Here is a 19,400-nt window from a genome sequence, read left to right on the forward strand (position 1 = left end):
CATTTGGCTTTAAATCCAAAACTTCATAGTGTCCAGGAAGAAAAGGCTCCACTTTTAAAAAGGGAGTTGAAGAGTGCTTCAACGTAACAAGACCTACAAATTCAAAATCATACCTTTGTTCAAATTAGGCAACCTTTCACGATTAGTTAACAGCCTCTACATTCCTATTTATTTTCCCTTTTCAATACAAATGCATGCCCACTAAATAAGCAAAATAGGAAAAAAAATTTTAATCACCCAAAGCCCTACCATCTACTTACTGGAAAGATAATAATGGCACAGTGATATACTGCCAAATTACACTAACTTTTGGTAATTCAAAGCAATAGAAAAATCTCCAGTGTTCAATTTCTTCTTCTTAGATTTCTAACCAAGAAAACCTATTTTCTATACTAAAGCAAATACATACCAAAGGAAAAGACACACTTATGAGGCAAAGGGAAGAAATGGAGTCCTAATGTTATGATAAGCTGGTAGTCATTTATTTGTCATCACTGAGGTATTTTCAGAAAATAGCCATGGTTCCCAGACCTTTAACAAGTTCAGTGATCCACTCTTAGCTACTTTAAAGTCAGATAAGACATCTACCCCTTAACTAGTTGTTATGCACTATATGTGAATAAAACCATATAACTTAAATTTCCTCAAAAAATTCCCACAGAAAGTACCCAGCCTCACATCACCATGATCTTTGACACAAACATCGATGTTTTCTTGTAAATTGCAGCAGGCTATATGCAATACTCATGATTTACAATTTGAGATTGTCAACCCAGCCAGCAACCTGTGTAGCACTGAATTCAAATACCAGAACAAGGACCCAGATTCCCTTACCAGCTATCAGAGCTCGTGAGCTACTCAGCCTGGGAAGGGAATGGGGAGTAATTTAAAGGTTTTAAGCAGGCAGTACTATAATCAGATGAGTTTTTGACAGGTTATTCTAAAAGCACTTAGAAAGGAAAACTGTTGCAGTCTTCCAGATGAGATCATTTGGTCTGGAAAAGGACCAAATGGATATAGAAAACTATCAAGGAATTTCAGAGTTACAACTGGATGTGATTATAGCTCCATGTCAAGTGATCATCAGGCTGAAAGAAGGCACAGAGGAACAGGAGGCTGCTTTTCTGGGGTGTTCTCTTTGCCAGGCTTGCCCAGCAGTCCTGGCAACTGACATATATACTTGTTCTTTGCCATCTGATCACACTAGAAATGCCTGAAAATAAAAGTTCCAGTATTAGTACAGTCACTGTGACTAGTGTCCGAAGGACCCATTTGATTGATCTCATTATCCTGTTTCAGCCAATATTAAATCTGAAAATTAAGTGAGAAAGAATTTAAAGAATGGCAAAAAGAGGCAGGGAGAGAGATTTTAGGATGTTACTGCTGTGTAGGTAAGGAATAAAAAAATTAAATGTCTTCCTCCGCTTCTTCATCAAAAAGTGCTATACATGATTCGCAATTATTTTCTTCCCTCTTGTGGGTTGTCGTTTTGCTTTCTTGATGGCGTCCTTTGAAGTACAAAAATGTTTAATTTTGATGAAGTCTAATTCATCAATTTCTATTATTGTTGCTGGTGTCATATTTAAGAAAGCTTTGCCAAATCCAAGGTCATGACAATTTACTCCTATGTTTGCTTCTCAGGATTTTATAGTTTTATGTGGATTAGCTCAAAATGGATCCATTTGATTCATTTTTTTGTATCAAGCTTTTGTATTTGGTGTTGGGTAAAGGTCCAACACTTCAGGTTTTGCATATATTTACATATCTAGTTGTCCCTGTGCCAGTTTTTGAACTTCTTTCCCCACTGAATAATCTTAGCACCCTTGTCAAAAATCAGTTGATTATATATATACATGGGTTCACCTCTCTCAATTCTATCCCATTGGTCTATACATCTATCTTTCTTCTAGTATTATACAGTTTTTATTATCATTGTCTTGTAGCAAGTTTTAAAGTCAGTAAATATGAGTTCTCTTACTTTTTTCATTTTCAAAAGATTGTTTTGGCTATTCTTTAGTCCCTTGCAATTCCATATGAATTTGACAGTCAGCTTGTCAATTTTACAAAGAACTCATGTGGGATGCTAATAGGGATCAAGTTAAATCTGTAGATCAGTTTAGGGAGGACTGCCATCTTAATAATGTTAAGCCTTCAATCCATAATCACTGGGATACTTTTCCATTTATTTAAATCTTCTTTCATTTCTTTCAATCATGTTTTATAGCTAACAGAGTACAAGTTTTATACTTCTGAAATTTATTTCTAAGTATTTTATTCTTTTTGATGTTATTATACATGAAGTTGCTTTCTTAATTTCATTTTCAGATTCCTCATTGTAATTATGTAGTATTCAGTTAAAAGTGTGTCAGATACCATTGATTTTTGTATATTGATCTTGTATCCTATAACCCTGATGAGCACAAGGGATTTGTATCTAGAATACATAAGGAATTGTTACAATTCAGTAATAAAAAGACAAAATAACCCAATTAGAGATGGATAATTCAAGAATGGATAAACAAAATGCAGTACATGCAAACAAATGGAATATTATTCAACAATTTAAAAAATGAGCTATCAAGCCATGAAAAAACACAGAACAACCCTAAGTGTATACTGGTTAGTGAAAGAAGCCAGTCTGAAAAGGCTACATACTATATGATTACAACTATTTATATGACATTCTGGGAAAGGCAAAATTAGAGAGAAAGTAAAAAGATCAGCAATGACTAGGGGATTAGGAGGAAGAGGAGGGGGAGGAATGAATAAGTGGAGCACATTTGTCAAATCCAAAAAACACAAAGAGTGAACCCTAATGTAAACTATGAACTTCAGTTAACACATAAGCATCAGTTCATCAAATCTAACAAACATAGCACAGTAATGCAAGATGTTAAGCGTCGGGAAAACTGGGTAGGGGCACTGAAGGGGGGAGCATATGTGAACTCTGCACTTTCCTCTCAATTTTTTCTAAAACTGCTCTAAAAAGAAAAATAAAGTCTATTATGTTTTAAAATAAAATGCCTAGCAGGAAAAAGAATGGCAAAGAATGAAAAATAAAGTCTATTATGTTTTAAAATAAAATGATGCCTAGCAGGAAAAAGAATGGCAAAGAATGAAAAATAAAGTCTATTATATTTTAAAATAAAATGATGCCTAGCAGGAAAAAAATGGCAAAGAATCTGTACAAATATTTCTCCAAAGAAGATATACACATTGGCTAATAAGCATGAGATAAAAAACTCCGGACATCACTGTCAACAGGAAAATACAAATCAAAACCACAATGAGATACCACTTCACATACACTAGAATGGCTAGAATTAAAAAGTCACACTGTAAGTGTTTGCGAAGATGTGGACAAACTGAAATTTTAATACACTGCTGAAGGGAACAAAAAACAATGCAGCCATTTCAAAAAATAGACTGGCAGTTCCTCAATTAAACATAGTTACCATGTGTCCCAGCAATTCTACTCCTAGATATACACCCAAGAGAAATGTCTACACAAAAACTTGTACACCAATGTTTATAGCAGCATTATTCATAATAGCCAAAAGGGGTAAACAACGTCCTAATTGTCTATCAACTGACAAGTGGATAAACAAAATGCAGTGTATCCATGTAATGCAGTATCACTTGGCCATAAAAAGTAACTACTCATATACATTACAGCATAGACAAATCTTGAAAGCATTGTGCCAAGCGAAAGAATCCAGTCACAAAAGCCATATGATATAATCCTATTCAAATGAAACATACAGAATAAGGAATGCAGAGGCAGAAAGATAAGTCATTGTCGGGGCTACGACTGCAGGGGTGCGGATGATGGATATGGAGGATGGAACTGAAAGCTCAAGGGCACAGAAGGCAGGATGCTGTGGTACAAGAGTGCCTGTACTCCTAGCTACTAGGGAGGCAGAGGTGGAAGGATTGCTTGAACCCAGGAGTTCAAGGCTGCACTAAGCTATGATCACACCACTGGGCTGGACGACCGAGCAAGACCCCATCTCTTAAAAGAAAACAAAAACAAAAACCTGGTTGATCTTGCCAGTAAAAAATAAGGTAAAGGACATAGGATTTGATTTGTTTTTTTGAAGTGGAAAAACAATTCTAAAATTGACTGGAGTGTTGGTTACCAACATCTGTGAATATACTAAAAACCACTGAACTGTATACTTCAAGTAGGTGAGTTACACAGTATGTGAATGATCAATAAAGCTATTTTAGAAATCCTAATATTTGCTGTGCTATAACTGCGGCAAAGTACCGCAGTGCAATAATTGCAGAGCCAACTCTACCATTACAGTATGACACAGGAAAACTTAAAACTGCACTTAGGATCAAGCTAGATACAGAGCATATTAGCACAGCAAAAAACAAATGACTGCAGTAAAGACTCATCCTTCAAGGATTACAGAATTTAAGTGCTGAAAAGGAGAGTGCAACTCCTCTGTTTTTTAAGGAAAGGTAAGGACTCATAACTTAGTCACTTGCAAAATTCTGGATTGCTCTCTAAGAGATTTTCAAATATAACTTAAAAGAAAACACACAATCAAGATAATAATGAAAATCTACAGAAAAATTTATTATTACCTTTAGCTTCTGAACATACAGCCAAAAATCCATCTTCTGTCATTGTTTTAAACAAAGGTCTGACTCCATATGTATCTCTGCCCAGGAACACTTTCTTATTGGCAGTATCCAGTAGAATAAATGCAAACACACCATCCAACATAGAAACTGTTTGCTCAATTCCACCTTTGTTATAAAGATGAAGGATTATCTCACCATCCACGTTGGTCTGGTATTCAAATCCAAAATGCTGTTGCATCTTAGGAAGCAACAGCAAAACCAAAACGTTAGACTCCTTGTGGATTCACTAATAATTTTTTATTGCAAAGTCGCTTCAGTATTTGAGCTCTATAATTATTTCATGCACTTTGGTGATTTAGGAAGATCACAACGTTATCAAATTAGGGTTTGTTTCTGCTCATAATTCTGCAAATTCTTTATCAGATTGCAACTAAAATCTTCATTACATAAAGTTGAACCCATGAAAATTTTGGTTGCAGTCTGATAAACATAACGTAATGGGAATGTACCAGAATCGTAACCTGTGGAGGGATGGAAATGCATACTATACACGCACCACGTATGTAATACACATATATTTTTATATATGCAGATTGACTATTCCTTATCTGAAATGTTTAGAAACAGAAGTGTTTTGGGTTTTTGTTTGTTTGTTTTTGGAATATTGGCATATATGTGAGATATCTTGGGGATGTGACCCAAGTCCAAATATGAAATTCATTTGTTTCATATATCTTACACACATAGCCTAAAGTAATTTTATATAACATTTCAAATAATCTTGTGCATGAAGCAGAGTTTGTGTACATGGAACCATCAAAAAGTAAAGGTGTCACTATCTCAGCTACCATGTATCTGTGGCTGTTCGATATCACTGACCATCATTCCCGACTCTGAATTTATATGCTACTGATGAGTCATCATTTTTATACACTTATTCACACATAAGTAAAAAATATGACATACAATTAATATAGTAAGAAAATAAGCAGTATAGTAGCATCACCAGAATACCTGCATCAGCTGTTAAACAGCTATATAAATAACGGCAGGCTTTCAGACTCCACCTACAATGCTGTGTTTTGATTAAAAGTTACTGTCCACTGTATTTTTCTTTTCTCTTTTTAGTTGAGAATATCAGAAGCAGTTGAGCAACTAGAAAGTGGGTCCTCTGAGGCTGGGGAGGCATTCTGCAAGATGGCTTTTTAAAATGTTTCTCCAGAGTCATCTGCCTCATTAGCAATAGCTTTCATCTTGGAAGTCTCTTTGTTTCTATAAACTGACATAACCTCTTGTTCTGCTATGAATGCAGGTAGCACTAGTCCTTCAGTATCTCTATCAAACATTTTCACCATGTCATCTATACCTTTACACTACAGTCCAATTTCTCCAACAGCTTGACTTTCTGGGATATAAACACACGTTTCTACTTTTTCTTATCATTGCTGCTCACAGGGACTTCTACAGGCCTTTTTGTCATTTTCAGTATCTTCACGCCACAGAGCAGAGAATAAGCAAAAATATACAACAGGTAATGCATACAGGTCCCATCTGTGGGAATCCTGCCATTGGGGTGTCCAGCTTCCACACGTGCCATTCTATTACCCTTTGTGGGCGTACTTGCATGGGGAAATCTGGGCATGAGTAGAAAAGTTACACTGCAGCTGAAAGGGGCTGAGAGGGTCTTTCTTCCCTAGGGAACACCAAACAGACTGCCTGCATTTTGACAGTGACATCAAAATGTACATGCTCAAAAAGTTTTGAGCACATGACATGCTCATGTCAGTGCTCAAAAAGTTTCAGATTTTGGAGCATTTCAAATTTCGGATTTTCAGTTTAAGGACGCTCACCCTCTAAATTTAAGATAATAGGCTGCCTGGTTGCCATGATACTAAAAAATGTGTCTTGTGCAACTGTAAACTTTTGGTTTGAGAAGATAGCATTGGCTAAGAAGTTCCTCAGGTTCAGCTTCAAAGACCTATCTATAAAAATGTAAAGCACAGGGACAAACATCATTTGGTATCATTCCCTGAAAAATGACTCCATCACAATAACAGATATATGATCCAAAACAAAGCTGCTGGTCCCCAAGGGCGGATGACAATGCCCAGTGCTTCCACTACTGCAGTAGCATTAAAGCTACTCCTCACTGATAAACTGACAATGGTGCTTTATTAGTCTGCATTCCCCAGAGGAACAGCAAAGACTGTCTGCCACTGCATACAGAGTAACAAGGTTTGATAGGCTACTCCCCAGTTCTGACACCCTCCATCATCACTGGCAAACTACGAGGATAAAAAGTCCTTGATGTATTCTTCTTCATACCTTTTATTCACATTTTTGGTGGACATTAGAGAAAGAGGTTTAAATCAGGTAGAAATCCTAGATTAAGTTTAAAACAGGTTTTCAAATTTCAAAAACTAAATCTATTATTTATGTGCATGACCCAAAAATATGCTTCACACTCCATTCAGCTCACTCCCTGATTTGTAAAACTTTTGTCTATAAGCCCTCACTGAACTGTCCAAAAATGGCCTTTCTCCCCTATTTGGTCCCCCTCTCTGCTCCATCAGGGATAATCCTGTAACTAGCAGGTGGGGTCAGAAAACAGTCTTCAGCTGACTGTTCTGGGTTGAACTGCCTGAAAGGTAAGTGACCATAAAGCATTCGGTGACAGCAATCAACAGCTTCCCAAATCTACCTTGCCTACAGCTTTGGCCTAAACTTTGCAGGTAATTTATTTAAAAAGGAGAAGCAACCTTCGGGTAATGGATGTATCACTTCCTATTCTCTTAAAACGAAACTCCAATGCTGCATCTTAGATAAAAGCCCTCAAATATTGCCTCCTGAAGTCACGTTGGCATTTGACTTGGCTGCAGCCCTCTGACACTCTCCTGCAGGGACAGGGACTGCTCTTTGCCCCAGCCTTTATCCCATTCCTCCTCTCTTTCATTCAGTCTCCCTCCACTCCCAGCATACCTCTGGCTGTATTTTATTAGTAGTACACTTTATTTTTATCAAAAAGGGAATGGGGGGGATTTTTGAGCTTATGTTGCAGAATACTTTATATAAACCTAAAATTTACATTCTGCTCATTAGACGAATTTCTAGCTGCCCCAACTGCATAAGCTTAGATGTTTGGTAAAAGCAATGGAACAAACTTCTCTACTTTTACAAATATAACATTTGGCTAACTTAGAATAGACATTAATTACATTTGAAATGTTTAACTTCTTGCAACTTTTTAACAAAAGCAACAATACTGTTCAAGTTAAAGGGGCACTTCCTGTCTCATTTAAGGGGAAAGCCAAGCTGATAATGCCATAGTACCACCTAGCATTCTCATACACATGACACTGATTTGACTTAGAAAGAAAAAAGTTTTAATACTCTCTTCTTCTACCTCCCACTAGCAGGAAATTCCATTCTTGCCTCTTCTTTTCCCTATTTCCTCTCCAATCACCTAGAAAAATGGTCTGATGCATAGTAGGCCCTTAACAAAGAAATAAAGAAATGTGTGAAAGGAATTTCCTGAATAACTATTTTAAAACTTCTTAAACGAGAAGACTATTATTAAAAGTGTTCCTATGAGCAAGCAACAAACAATGACAAAGCTATTGTTCAGAGATAAAAATGTCCAAAAGGTGGTTAGGATATACATCTCTATCAACGCATGACATGCAGCTATCAAGAAATCTCAAAAAATATCAAGAAACATCACAACCAAATACATGAACCTTGAATGAAATCTAGCTCAAAACAAACAAAAATTAGCTATAAAGATATTCTTGGTAGCATTCTGAGAAGCCAAGGTGGGCTGATACCCTGAGCTCAGGAGTTCCAGACCACCCTGGGCAACATGGCAAAACCTCATCTTTACTAAAATACAAAAAATTAGCTGAGTATGGTGGCAGGTGCCTATAGTCCCAGCTACTCAGGAGGCTGAGTCAGGAGAATTGCTTGAACGGAGACAGAGGCTGCAGAGAGCCGAGATCGTACCACTGCACTCCAGCCTGGGTGACAGAGTGAGACTCTGTCTCAAAAAAAAAAAAAAAAAGACATTCTCAGGACACTTAGGGAAACTTAATCTAAGTATAAACTGGGTATTAGGTAGTATTATGGAGTCTTAGATTTAATAATGGTATTGGTGTTACAAAGAAGAATGTCCTTATTCTTAGGTGATAAATGCTTATATATTTAGGAGTGTCATAATATCTGCACCATACTCTCAAATGATACAGCAAAAAAGTGTGTGTGCGTGTCTGTTTGTGTAGAAAGAAAAATCAAGCAAATATGGCAAAACGTTAATGACTATTCAATCAAGGTGCTCACTGTTCCATTATTTTCTGTATGTCATCAAATGAAAAATTGGGGAGAAGGAGAAAATATTCTAAGAATAAAAGAAATTGAACTGTAATCTCCATTTTTATCACTTTTTTTGGTGACCAAGTCATTTCATTCACCTTTTTATTCATCAGTTCGCTATCTACATACAAATGAGATAACAGAGTGTTTTGCAAAGTAAAAAGCATGATACAGAATATATAATATCATCATAACCAACAAACTCTGAAGTTTAATCACTTCCAGACATCTGGCTTCTTTTTCCTTACCTTCCTATGATTGTAGATCTCACCATTGTAACAGAGCCACAAATACGGATATTTTCTCACTCGAATTGGCTGCATTCCAAACAGAGGGTCCACTACTGCCAACCGGTGAAATCCAAAGCAGCAGTTGGTGTATCCATTGACATTCTCAAAACGAAATGCATCTGGACCCCTGTGTGCAATCTTCATAGCACTCAGACACTGAACAGAAAGGCAGTCATCACTGCCAAACAGGGCCCAAATGCCACACATGGTGCAATGAAACTATAAGCTCTCTATGGAGAGAAAAGCAGACAAATCAAAAATATTCAATATCCAATCCAAGTCTGCATTAAATCTTGATTCCAGAAACATGCATAATCCACTTCAAAGACTAAAATGTAAACCACCTTTTCTATAGCTATTTCCCATTAGGTTGACAGGCCCATGGGAGTAGAGAATGATTTAATTTACTTACAAGTATTCAGAAAAGATAGTGACCTCTACATCCAACCAGCTACAGCAGCTTAGCACCCAGCCAAAGCCTGCATCTCTCCCACCTTAGTGGTTGGCTAGAGCTGGCAGCAACCAGGCCACATCTATTTCTGCAATCTAAGTTTGCTTCCAAGATACAGAAACAAATGCAGGCTGGCTCTGACCTAGCCAGAGATCCCAGCCCCACTCTCTCCATCCCAAAATCCCTCAAAGATCCAAGAGACTTTCCAAACTACTAGAGTAGGTTCCCTTGACAGTTAAATGCCCTGTCTTTACTTGAACTAGCAGCAGGTAGAATATAATGGGTAGAACAGAAAATCATACTGCTGTAATACTAGGATTACTATCTGTAATACTAAGATACACAGCTCTTTTAAGCATTTCACTATATTATATCTAGCTTACCTCCAAGTGATGTATCCAGATGTTATTGAAGGAAGCCTAAAGGAAAAAAAAAAAAGCAATTTAATTTGATATCAGATATCCTGGCTTTGTAACAAATAAAACATTTTAGGTTGACAGAAGATACAAAATGTTTGCTATCAGAATATCCTAACCGAAAAAAATGTCCTCAAATATTTCTGTCTCAAAGTTTAATGTTCAGTAAGGAAACAAAGTAGATGGGGCATATACAGCAACAACAGCCCTAAAAAAAAAAAACTTGGCTCATCCCTATAAGCCAGGAAACAAATAAATCATCCTTACATACATTAATTGTTTTCCAATTTCAAATTCTCAACTGTGAAATAAAGGGCTCTTTTATTTGACTACTACCAGCTCAAAATGGCCATTTTTATTAAAACATCTAACTTGAAAAATAATAATTTTGATGTTTTCTTAAAAAAAACTGCAAATTGCAGGAAATGCCCAGATAATTTGCGATAGACACCCTAAGGAAAAAATACATATTCAAATTACATAAGTCACTTTGAGCAATGCTTTGAGGATATTTCATTTTATCTAAATGAACCAAAGGTTTAGCTGGCTTTTCCAGAAAACCAGAACCAAATAATACATGGTTATAATGAAAATCATCTCAAGCAAATTGGAACTGAAATGTCACACATTCTACACTGTCCCTTCCATGCACTTGACCAAATAGCCTATAACAAATTCTTTACTTTCAGACTTAGTGGCAAAACTCTATGAGATTTAAATGAGATGGCTACTAATAAGCCATCTGCCTTTGACTCTATACCAATTAAAAATGGGTTAGGAAAGTGCTTTGAAAATCAAATGTGGTCATCACAGAATAGGCTGCTTGTGCATATTAAGCCTGCTATAGTAAATACACGCTAACCACTAAACTGGAGGGGAAAGAGGGAGAACAAAGAGGCATGTAAAGTACACTTATTTTTTTCTAGTAGGAAAAAGCCAATTAAAACTGTAAGTTATTTTTTATTGGAATCAGTCTTACAGGAGGGCAAAGTTCCTACTGTTGCTACCTGTTCTCAATATTTTTCTTTTTTTTTCATAAACTTCTAGAGCAGTGCTGTCCAATAAATATGTGAGCCACATATGTAATTTTAAATATGCTAGCAGCCCCATTAAAAAGAAAAAGGTGAAATTAATTTTAAATATACTTAATATATCCCAAATAGTATCATTTTAACATGTAATCAATATAAAAACTCGTCGAGCAGATATTATACACTGTTCCTACTCCAACGACAAAATCCAGTGTATTTAACACAACACATCTCAATTCCGACCAGCCAGCATTTCACGTGCTCAAGTTACAGGTGGCTAGTGCCTACCGAATTGGACACTGCAGTTGCAATACATTTAATTTCTATTCCACTTAGTGCTACTTAAAACGTCACCCTCTCACCTTACTTTTATGATAAGATCTCAGTAAGTAACCAACTATACAAGCCCTACTTTACCTCTAATTACTCTTACAGCAATGCGATGAATCATGATTTACAAAAAAATAGAAAAAAGAAAAAAAACACTGCTGTTAAATTATCAGCCAAGTGTCCAGGGTAATGGACAGTAAAGAAATAATGTAGGCCACAGGCCGAGATGAAAATTGTCCTTTCATTTAAAGCTTTAACAATAACCTGAAGTCAGCCCTGTAAAACAGACATCCATTGAAACAGGCACGCTAGTTGTTTTGCCTTTTTCTGTACTTGGCCTTCTGTGTCCCTAAACAGACTGCCTCTCGGCCGGGTTTGCTCAGCAAGTCACTTGTTGAGTCTTGCAGTCTACAGAGGGGTGGTGACTGGTGGGGGGATGGGGTGAGAGGGGAGGAGGCATGGTGAGGGAGGCCAGGTGAGAAGCGGGGCAGTTGAAAGGGAAAGCACAGACACCCAGGTCTCTCCTTCCTAGATCAGGACCACACGACACGCGACTGCGCCCCGGCCACGTGGAGGCTCCAGCCTGTCTTCCGCAGGGTCCTGGACCGCGAAAATATCCATGGGCTTCAACGCCATATAGTAAAAAAAAAAAAAAAAAAAAAAAAAAGTACACATATAACATCTACAGGGGCTCAGGTCGCCGCTGCCTTCTCTCCGGGGCGGCCCAGTCTTCCGGCCGCGGTTCCCTTGATGCCTCAGGGATAAGGACACAGAAGTCCTTCCGCGCCGGCTTGCTGCGAGGTGCGCAACAATCGCTAGGCGTCCACCTCGCCCTCTCTACTGCCGGAGATGCATCATCAGCCGACCCAAAGCGCGTCCGTCCGCCGGGTGCCAGGCGGCAGAGCGCATCCTCCTCCCCCAAGGCAGCCCCAGAGCCCACGAGAAGGGTGCTGCGTGGGGCGCGGGGCCCCGTCTTACCTGGCCGCAAGCGAGTCGGGGCCGATGTGGGCCGCGGAGGCCAGGTCTGCCGACCGCGTGTCGGAAGGTGAATGGCGTGTCGGAAGGTGGATGGCGTGTCGGAAGGTGGATGGCGTGCCGGGCGGAGGAGCTACTGGCGCTTACACCGGTCTGGCTTCTGTAATGCGTACGGGAAATTTCATCAGCCGGCGAGAACCAACCAGCGCGCGCAGGGGCGGAGCCCACGGGGCGGCCGGGCGGGTGGGGACTGAGCCGGACGGCGGGAGTGCTCCAGGAGGAGTTCTTTTGTTTCCGGTGCGTCCGTTTAAGGATAGCCTCAGAGATCTGCCCAGGTTATCTGCTGTTCTGACAATCAGGGAGTCTTCTGCACTTGGTTTGTTCTTAGGGAAATCATCTCCGTTTTTCGTTGCACTACCGTCTGATTTATTATTCAGTGCAGAGAAAAGCTTGCCCTAAGAAACTGATGGGTAAGGCCTAAAATGTCCTTATAAAATCTATTAATAAATCGGAGTGCCAGGCCCGATGGCTCACTCCTGTAATCCCGACACTTTGGGAGGCCAAGATAGGAGGATCACTTGAAACCAGGAGTTCAAGGCCAGCCTGGGAAACACAGTGAGATCACATCTCTACAAAAAATGGTGGCACACCCTTGTAGTCCCAGCAACTCAGGAGGCTGAGGCAGATGGATAGCTTGTTGAGGCTGTGGTGATCTGTACTCCAGCCTGGGCGACAAAGTGAGACCCCCATCTCTAAAACAAAATAAAATCAAAATCTAATTGATACGTGAAGCAAAAATACATCAGTGGCACTTAAACATTTTAAGTACAAAGAAATTTTGTCAACGTGCCTCCACAAGATGATGATGTGCTTTTAAGTATCACTTTGATGAAAAGACATCATGATTAAAAATATATATAACACTCTTAAATCGCATTTTACTAATTACATCAGCACCAAAATAAATTGAGAAATAGTAAAATTATATGTGCACCACCTACTAAGATCAGACTATGGTCAATGTGTGGAGAGCATGCAGGTTTGATATTCCCATACAATGCACTCCAGACTAAATCAAAAATGCCAACAATATAAAATCCCTAAGCACTGAAGATGGAGTAGATGCTTAGTAGTTACAGGCAAGAGCAAAGATGAGAGATGACTTGTTCTCAGGTTCATTCTTGCTGGAAAGTTTTCAGCATCAAACAGACTTTGCTGTATCCTAATTGACGCATTTTAAACCTGAGAGCAATGAGGGAAAGTAGGTCTCTGTCTACATTTTACAAATGAAAAAATAAGACTCAGAGAAGCTGAGGGATTTATCCAAACACAACTTCACAACAGCAAAGAACTGAGTCATAATCCGTGTAAACCCAGAGCCCATGTCCCGTAGCACCTAGCCTGTATAGTGGAAGACAGTTTCCCCTACTTGATGTGTTATCTAGTGTGGTTGGTTGTGCTGCGTATCTCCTGCTTGTCCCTCCAGAGCGCCACTCTTCTCCACCTCACTTTCTGTCCTGGCTCCCTTGCCCTCCTCTTTCAAGGAGAGTGGCCAAAAAAAGATATTTCAAGGAGATACAAAAGGTGGGATGGAGTAATCTCGGGACATTTACCCCCCTGGCTCCCTGACCTCAAAGCTTTTCTCCTGAAGGCCACAGCTTCTGTGGACTGACCCTTTCCACACCTCCTTTTCTTCACATTCCGGAACTGCTCCCTATCTAGCTACTCTATCACAATGCTACTTGCTTTCTCTCACTGTAGGATCTGTTAAAACAAAAAGTGAGGTTGGGTGCAGTGGTTCACTCCTGTAAATCCAGCACTTTGGGAGGCCAAGGCAAGAGGGTGGCTTGAGGCTAGCAGTTCAAGACCAGCCTGGGAAACATAGTGAGACCCACCCCCAATCTCTGGTCTCACACACATACACACACACAAATTAAATTTTAAAATTGTTTTAATTTTAAAACAATTTTAGTAGTGAAATGTTGTTTCACTACTAAATTTCACAATTTTAGTAGTAAAAATATTGTAATGAAATATTGTTTCACTACTAATATTTCACAATTTTAGTAGTGAAATTATTGTGAAATATTTACACGGATTATGTATATATTTATTTTGTAGAACTGTAGATCCCATGGAACTGGGAACTCTTTACTCTTCCAACAAAATATTTAGCCACAAATAGAAGACCAGTGATTCCGCCTATACACAGACACACACACACACACACACACACACACACACACACACACACACAAGAAACAAGAAAACACTGGTAAGGCTGGGGGCAGGGTGGGGGGAAAAATCTAAAAAATTAAAAATTTACTGAGAAGGACCACTAATTAGAATCAGAATAATTACTGCTTTAAAGCAGTTAAGAATAGAGCACAATGAACCCAGAGAAGAACTAGATACAATTCAGAGTGGAGCTAACAGAGCAGATGGTATCTGAGCCAAGACTGATAGAATAACAATAAGGGCATTCACTGCCGATTATAATCTCCTAACTGCAATGCATTTTGTATAAGTTATTTATACTTTTCACATCAACCATGGAAAATAATAATTATTATTCTCTTTTGGAGTTAAGGAAGTGGTGTAAGAAGATAAATTTCCAGTCATGGAAAATAATAATTATCCTTCCCTTTTGAAGTTAAGGAAGTGGCGTAAGAAGATAAATTAACATACCAACACCAAACAGCTCACATTCAGTGACTCAGGAGTGCCCATGTTTCCCCAAGAGAGGTCTGTCTGCTCAGCAGGCAGACCCAGTAGAGAGAACCCTTCCAAGAAGTGGCAGTGAGACATGAAATGTCTCAATGTGACTCTGAGAACAGCAGAAACCAGTATGTAGACCAAGTAGAAAAAGCCAAGAAAAGGCAGGGATTTCCTCTTAAGAGAGCAAGAAGAATAAACAGAGCAGGACTGAGGGAAGCCATGGGAAATGGGCAGAATACCATGCTTAGAACAGGAAATAGGGAAGGAATGCTGGTGGTCTAGGTAAGCGTAGAAGCAGAGGAAAGGGAAGCGGAGGAAAAAACAAGATGTATTAGTCAGGGTCCTCCAGAGGGACAGAAGCAATAGGATACACATATATGTAAAAGGGAGTTTATTAGTGAGAATTGGCTCACACGATTATAAGGCAAAAGCCCACAGTAGGCTGTCTGCAAGCTAGGGAAAGAGAGAAGCTGGTAGTGGCTCAGACCAAGTCCAAAAGCCCCAAAACCAGGGAAGCCTACAGTGCAGCCTTCAGTCTGAGCCAGAGGGCCTGACAGCCCCAGGGAAACCGCGGTAAAAGTCTCAGAGTACAAAGGCGGAAGAACCTGGAGTCTGATGTCCAAGGGCAGGAGGAATGGAAGCAAGTGTCCTACACAGGAAGAAGAAATAGAGAGAGCCAGAAGCCTCAGCCAGCAAAGTTATCACACCTTCCTCTGCCTGCTTTGTTCTAGCTGCTCTGGCAGCTGATTGGCTGGTGCCCACCCCCCTTGACGGTGGGTCTTTCTTCCCAGTCCACCAACTCACAGGTCAGTCTCCTCTGGCAACACCCTTACAAACATACTCAGGAACAATACTCTAGGCAGTTCTCAATCCAATCAAGTTGACACCTAATGTTAACCATCATTCAAGATTTATAAGCTAATATGTCAATGATGCTAAATAAGTGCTGTGGAATAAAAAACAGCAGAGAGGAGAAAAGGAATGCAGAGGAGGGTTTACAAGGTTTAGAAGAATTCATACTTATAGGCCCCTGTTTTCCATAAAAAAACAGGAGGCTCATCTTCTGCAGGTACTCAAGGGTTTGGGATGTTTTGAGGGTGAGCTTGAAAATAACAGACATATGTCAGAGTTAATGATGGGAAAAAGAAAAGATGAGTGAGCATCATGGTGGTCTAGCAAAGGAGGAAAACCCAACTATGAATGTAGACTGGTGCTGTCAGGAAGGGCAGAGCCTCCAACAACATGGGGCAGTCCGAGAGGTGGAGTCAAGACGTGGAGAGGATGGATCCAGGCTCTGTGTTTGGCACAGCGTGTGTATAAGAAGGATAAGAGGGCTCGGGAGCACAGGTGCAGTGAGTGTGCCTCCGCAGAGACACGCTTTTGGTATGTTCTGTTATAGCTCAAAAATATGCAGTGCCCCTCCCTGGGGGAGGATTATACTATATCTAGCCCATTGATACCTGTGTAGCCAGGTGACTTGCTATTGCCAATGAAATGTGAGCAGAAGTGACAGGTGTCACTTGTGAGCAGAAATTTTAAGAACCATGATGTAACTCAACATTACGTCTTTTTCCTCTGCCAGTATTCCAGGTAGGAGCAACTCCACCAACCAAGGGCCCAGAATGAGAATTCTGTAGAGAAGGGTCACAGCCTACCCATGATCAATATGTAGCTGGAGTGAGCAAACAAACTTTTCTGGTTGTGTCTGAGACTTGGGATTCATTTGTAACCACAGAATAACCCAATCTAAACTGGCTAACAGAGCTTGAATATTTCAAGTTGAAAGGGAAACAAGTAAAACCAGAAGTGACCTAATTTGTTGAAAGCATAACAGGGGCTGATGATTAGAGGCCTGGTTGCAGGCTAGAGAAGAATGGGAGTGAAAGGGACAGATGAACTGGACATTTTCATGAGCGCTGAATGTATAATTTTTCCCCATTTATTTATTTTATTGCATTTTAGATGAATGTATAATTTTACAGTGTTAAATAAAACAGTGAATGTAAGATTATTTAGCCAAGGTCCCTGAACACAATGTGTATTAAATCGACAAAAGCCTTCCTCACACAGGATTCCCGTAAGCATTTCCAGGTTATGCCCTGTCTAGCCATAGATATGCCCTGTCCAGTCATAGATACTGTTTATAGATTCTGAACTAGGAATCAGGAGCCCTGGAGTAACAAGCCCCCAGAAAATCACAGTAAAATTGTGAGTCCAGAAGCTTGACAAACATCCACCTTCATTGTCTTCCAAATGTATCTCTTACTTCCCTCTCCCTAGTTAATTACATCCCATGCATATTGATCTCTTTGCTGTTCTTGAACACAACAAGCAGAGGTGAACAGGGTTTTTAGCAGCTGAAAGTTAGGCTTCTTGTAGCTGGAGACCAGACTAATCCCTTTTCCTTCGTGTGGAGGTTATGATTAGGATTGTCAGAGGAAAAAGGGCTTAATTGTTTCATTAAACTAACAATATGTTTTGAGCATCTCTTGCATTCTGGGGCATGGAACTTATTACATTCATGGTGCAGAGGAACAGGGGAAGTCAACAAGACACATAAATTACATAGATAAATGACGATAAGTGCTATGGAGAAAAACAGAGTAGAGGAGAAAATATCATGATGGGTTCCGGGCATTGCATTATGTAATATCATCCTATATAGTCTGCTATAGTCCAAGTAGTCTTCTATTATTCTCATTGAATAAAATGTTACGAACATCTCTCTGGGATGAGACAAAAACATTCTGCATTGCTATAGTGAAAGGTCCTCAGAAGAGAATCATCTAGTCATTCCTGAGGCTTGTTAGATATGACCAACCCATCCACTGCATCTCAGTCATAACTATTCTAAATAGCACCCACAAAAGGGGGAAAAGTCTTACTGGAATCCAGCCATCAGTACATCCTTGCAGCAGCTGAAGACTCATTTCACTTTTACCCTAACTTGGCCATCATGACAACACCCAGCCCAATACTCCAAAGCTAGGTTCGTAACCCCATAATGGGGACCAGTGTTTCTTAGCAGGTATCAAAGGGTTTCAGTGACTGCAGATACAAATGATGCTCACTGCTATATCTACAGTGCAGAAAGCTGACAGCAAAAGTGATTAGATATCAAGGCTGCCACTATGGCCTGGATGCTTCCTTTAAGAAACAGGCACCTGGTGTAGGCTATATGCAGACTGTCCAGATCACTTGTGGCAGACTTTAAAATAACAATGACAGCTACTGTTTATTGAGGGCATTTTGGGTCACCTTTTCAAGGTGATTTATTTTTGTCTACTGCTAAGTAACTGTCTGGCTTAGAAGCCGAACTCACAGTGTACAGCAAGGTTAGCCCCGCTCTCAGGAAGTCCTGCAGAACAAGCATGTCGCGGCCATCAGGCCCCAGTATAGACAGAAAAACACATCTCCCCACTGCATCTGGCTGTGATACAAAACATCTGGTGACAGGACAAAGGTGAGGAGGACTGAGAGGAAATTATCAGAGCAGGCAAATAACAGTCTGAAATTCAGAATAATAATACATACATAATATGTAGAGGAGTTGGTGTAGTAGTTGAATGGTGGCCCCTAAAAATATATACATAGGTCCCAGAAACTGTGAATGTGACTTCATTTGGAAAAAAAGCATTTTTGCAGATGTAATTAAGTGAAGAACTTTAGGATGAGACCGCCCTGGATTATCCAGGTAGGCCTTAAATCCAAGGACAAGTGTTCTTAAAGAGACACACAGAAGGGAAACAGAGAAGGCCATGTGAAGGCAGAGATTGCAGTCATGCTGTCACAAGTCGAGGAACATTTGGAGCCAGCAGAAGATGGAAAAGGCAAGGAAGGGATCTTCCCTAGAGGCTTCTTAGGAAGTGTGGTTCTGCTGACACCCTGATGAGGGACTCCTGGTCTCCAGAACTTCAAGAAAATAAATTTCTGTTGTTTTAAGCTACTCGGTTTGTGGTAATTTATTACAGCAGTCCCAGGAAACTAATACACTTGATGACTCTTTTTAGCTTGACCCTACCTTTGATGCCTACCACCAAGACAAGAAGCCCAGGCAGCAGCACCATTGCCAATCCTAAATGACAATCCTAAATGACAATCTGCAATTGTCATGGCCTCCATTTCAGATGTGCTCCCTGCCATATTTAAACTAGGGGATCTCTTGCACCTCCATCTGCTCAACAACCACCCAGGCTGGAGCAAAATACATAATCATTAAAGAGATTCT

At 39.7% G+C, this 19,400-nt stretch overlaps 1 protein-coding gene across 1 annotated transcript in view; it reads right to left on the reverse strand.

The window, feature by feature from the left end:
* Nucleotides 1-12,624, reverse strand: part of ASNS (asparagine synthetase (glutamine-hydrolyzing)) — an 18,460-nt gene extending 5,836 nt beyond the window's left edge. Inside the window, exons 1-5 of the mRNA XM_017525089.2 lie at nucleotides 12,458-12,624; nucleotides 10,086-10,121; nucleotides 9,210-9,481; nucleotides 4,597-4,834; nucleotides 1-93 (exon numbers count right to left, since the gene is read on the reverse strand). Coding sequence (XP_017380578.1) covers nucleotides 1-93; nucleotides 4,597-4,834; nucleotides 9,210-9,458 — 580 coding nt within the window. The 5' untranslated portion in view covers nucleotides 9,459-9,481; nucleotides 10,086-10,121; nucleotides 12,458-12,624. The remainder of the gene's footprint in view (nucleotides 94-4,596; nucleotides 4,835-9,209; nucleotides 9,482-10,085; nucleotides 10,122-12,457) is intronic.
* Between the last annotated feature and the right edge of the window lie 6,776 nt (nucleotides 12,625-19,400).

The sequence above is a fragment of the Cebus imitator genome, unplaced genomic scaffold (genome assembly GCF_001604975.1).
Source record: "Cebus imitator isolate Cc_AM_T3 unplaced genomic scaffold, Cebus_imitator-1.0 Scaffold37, whole genome shotgun sequence".
Classification (NCBI taxonomy): Eukaryota; Metazoa; Chordata; class Mammalia; order Primates; family Cebidae; genus Cebus; species Cebus imitator.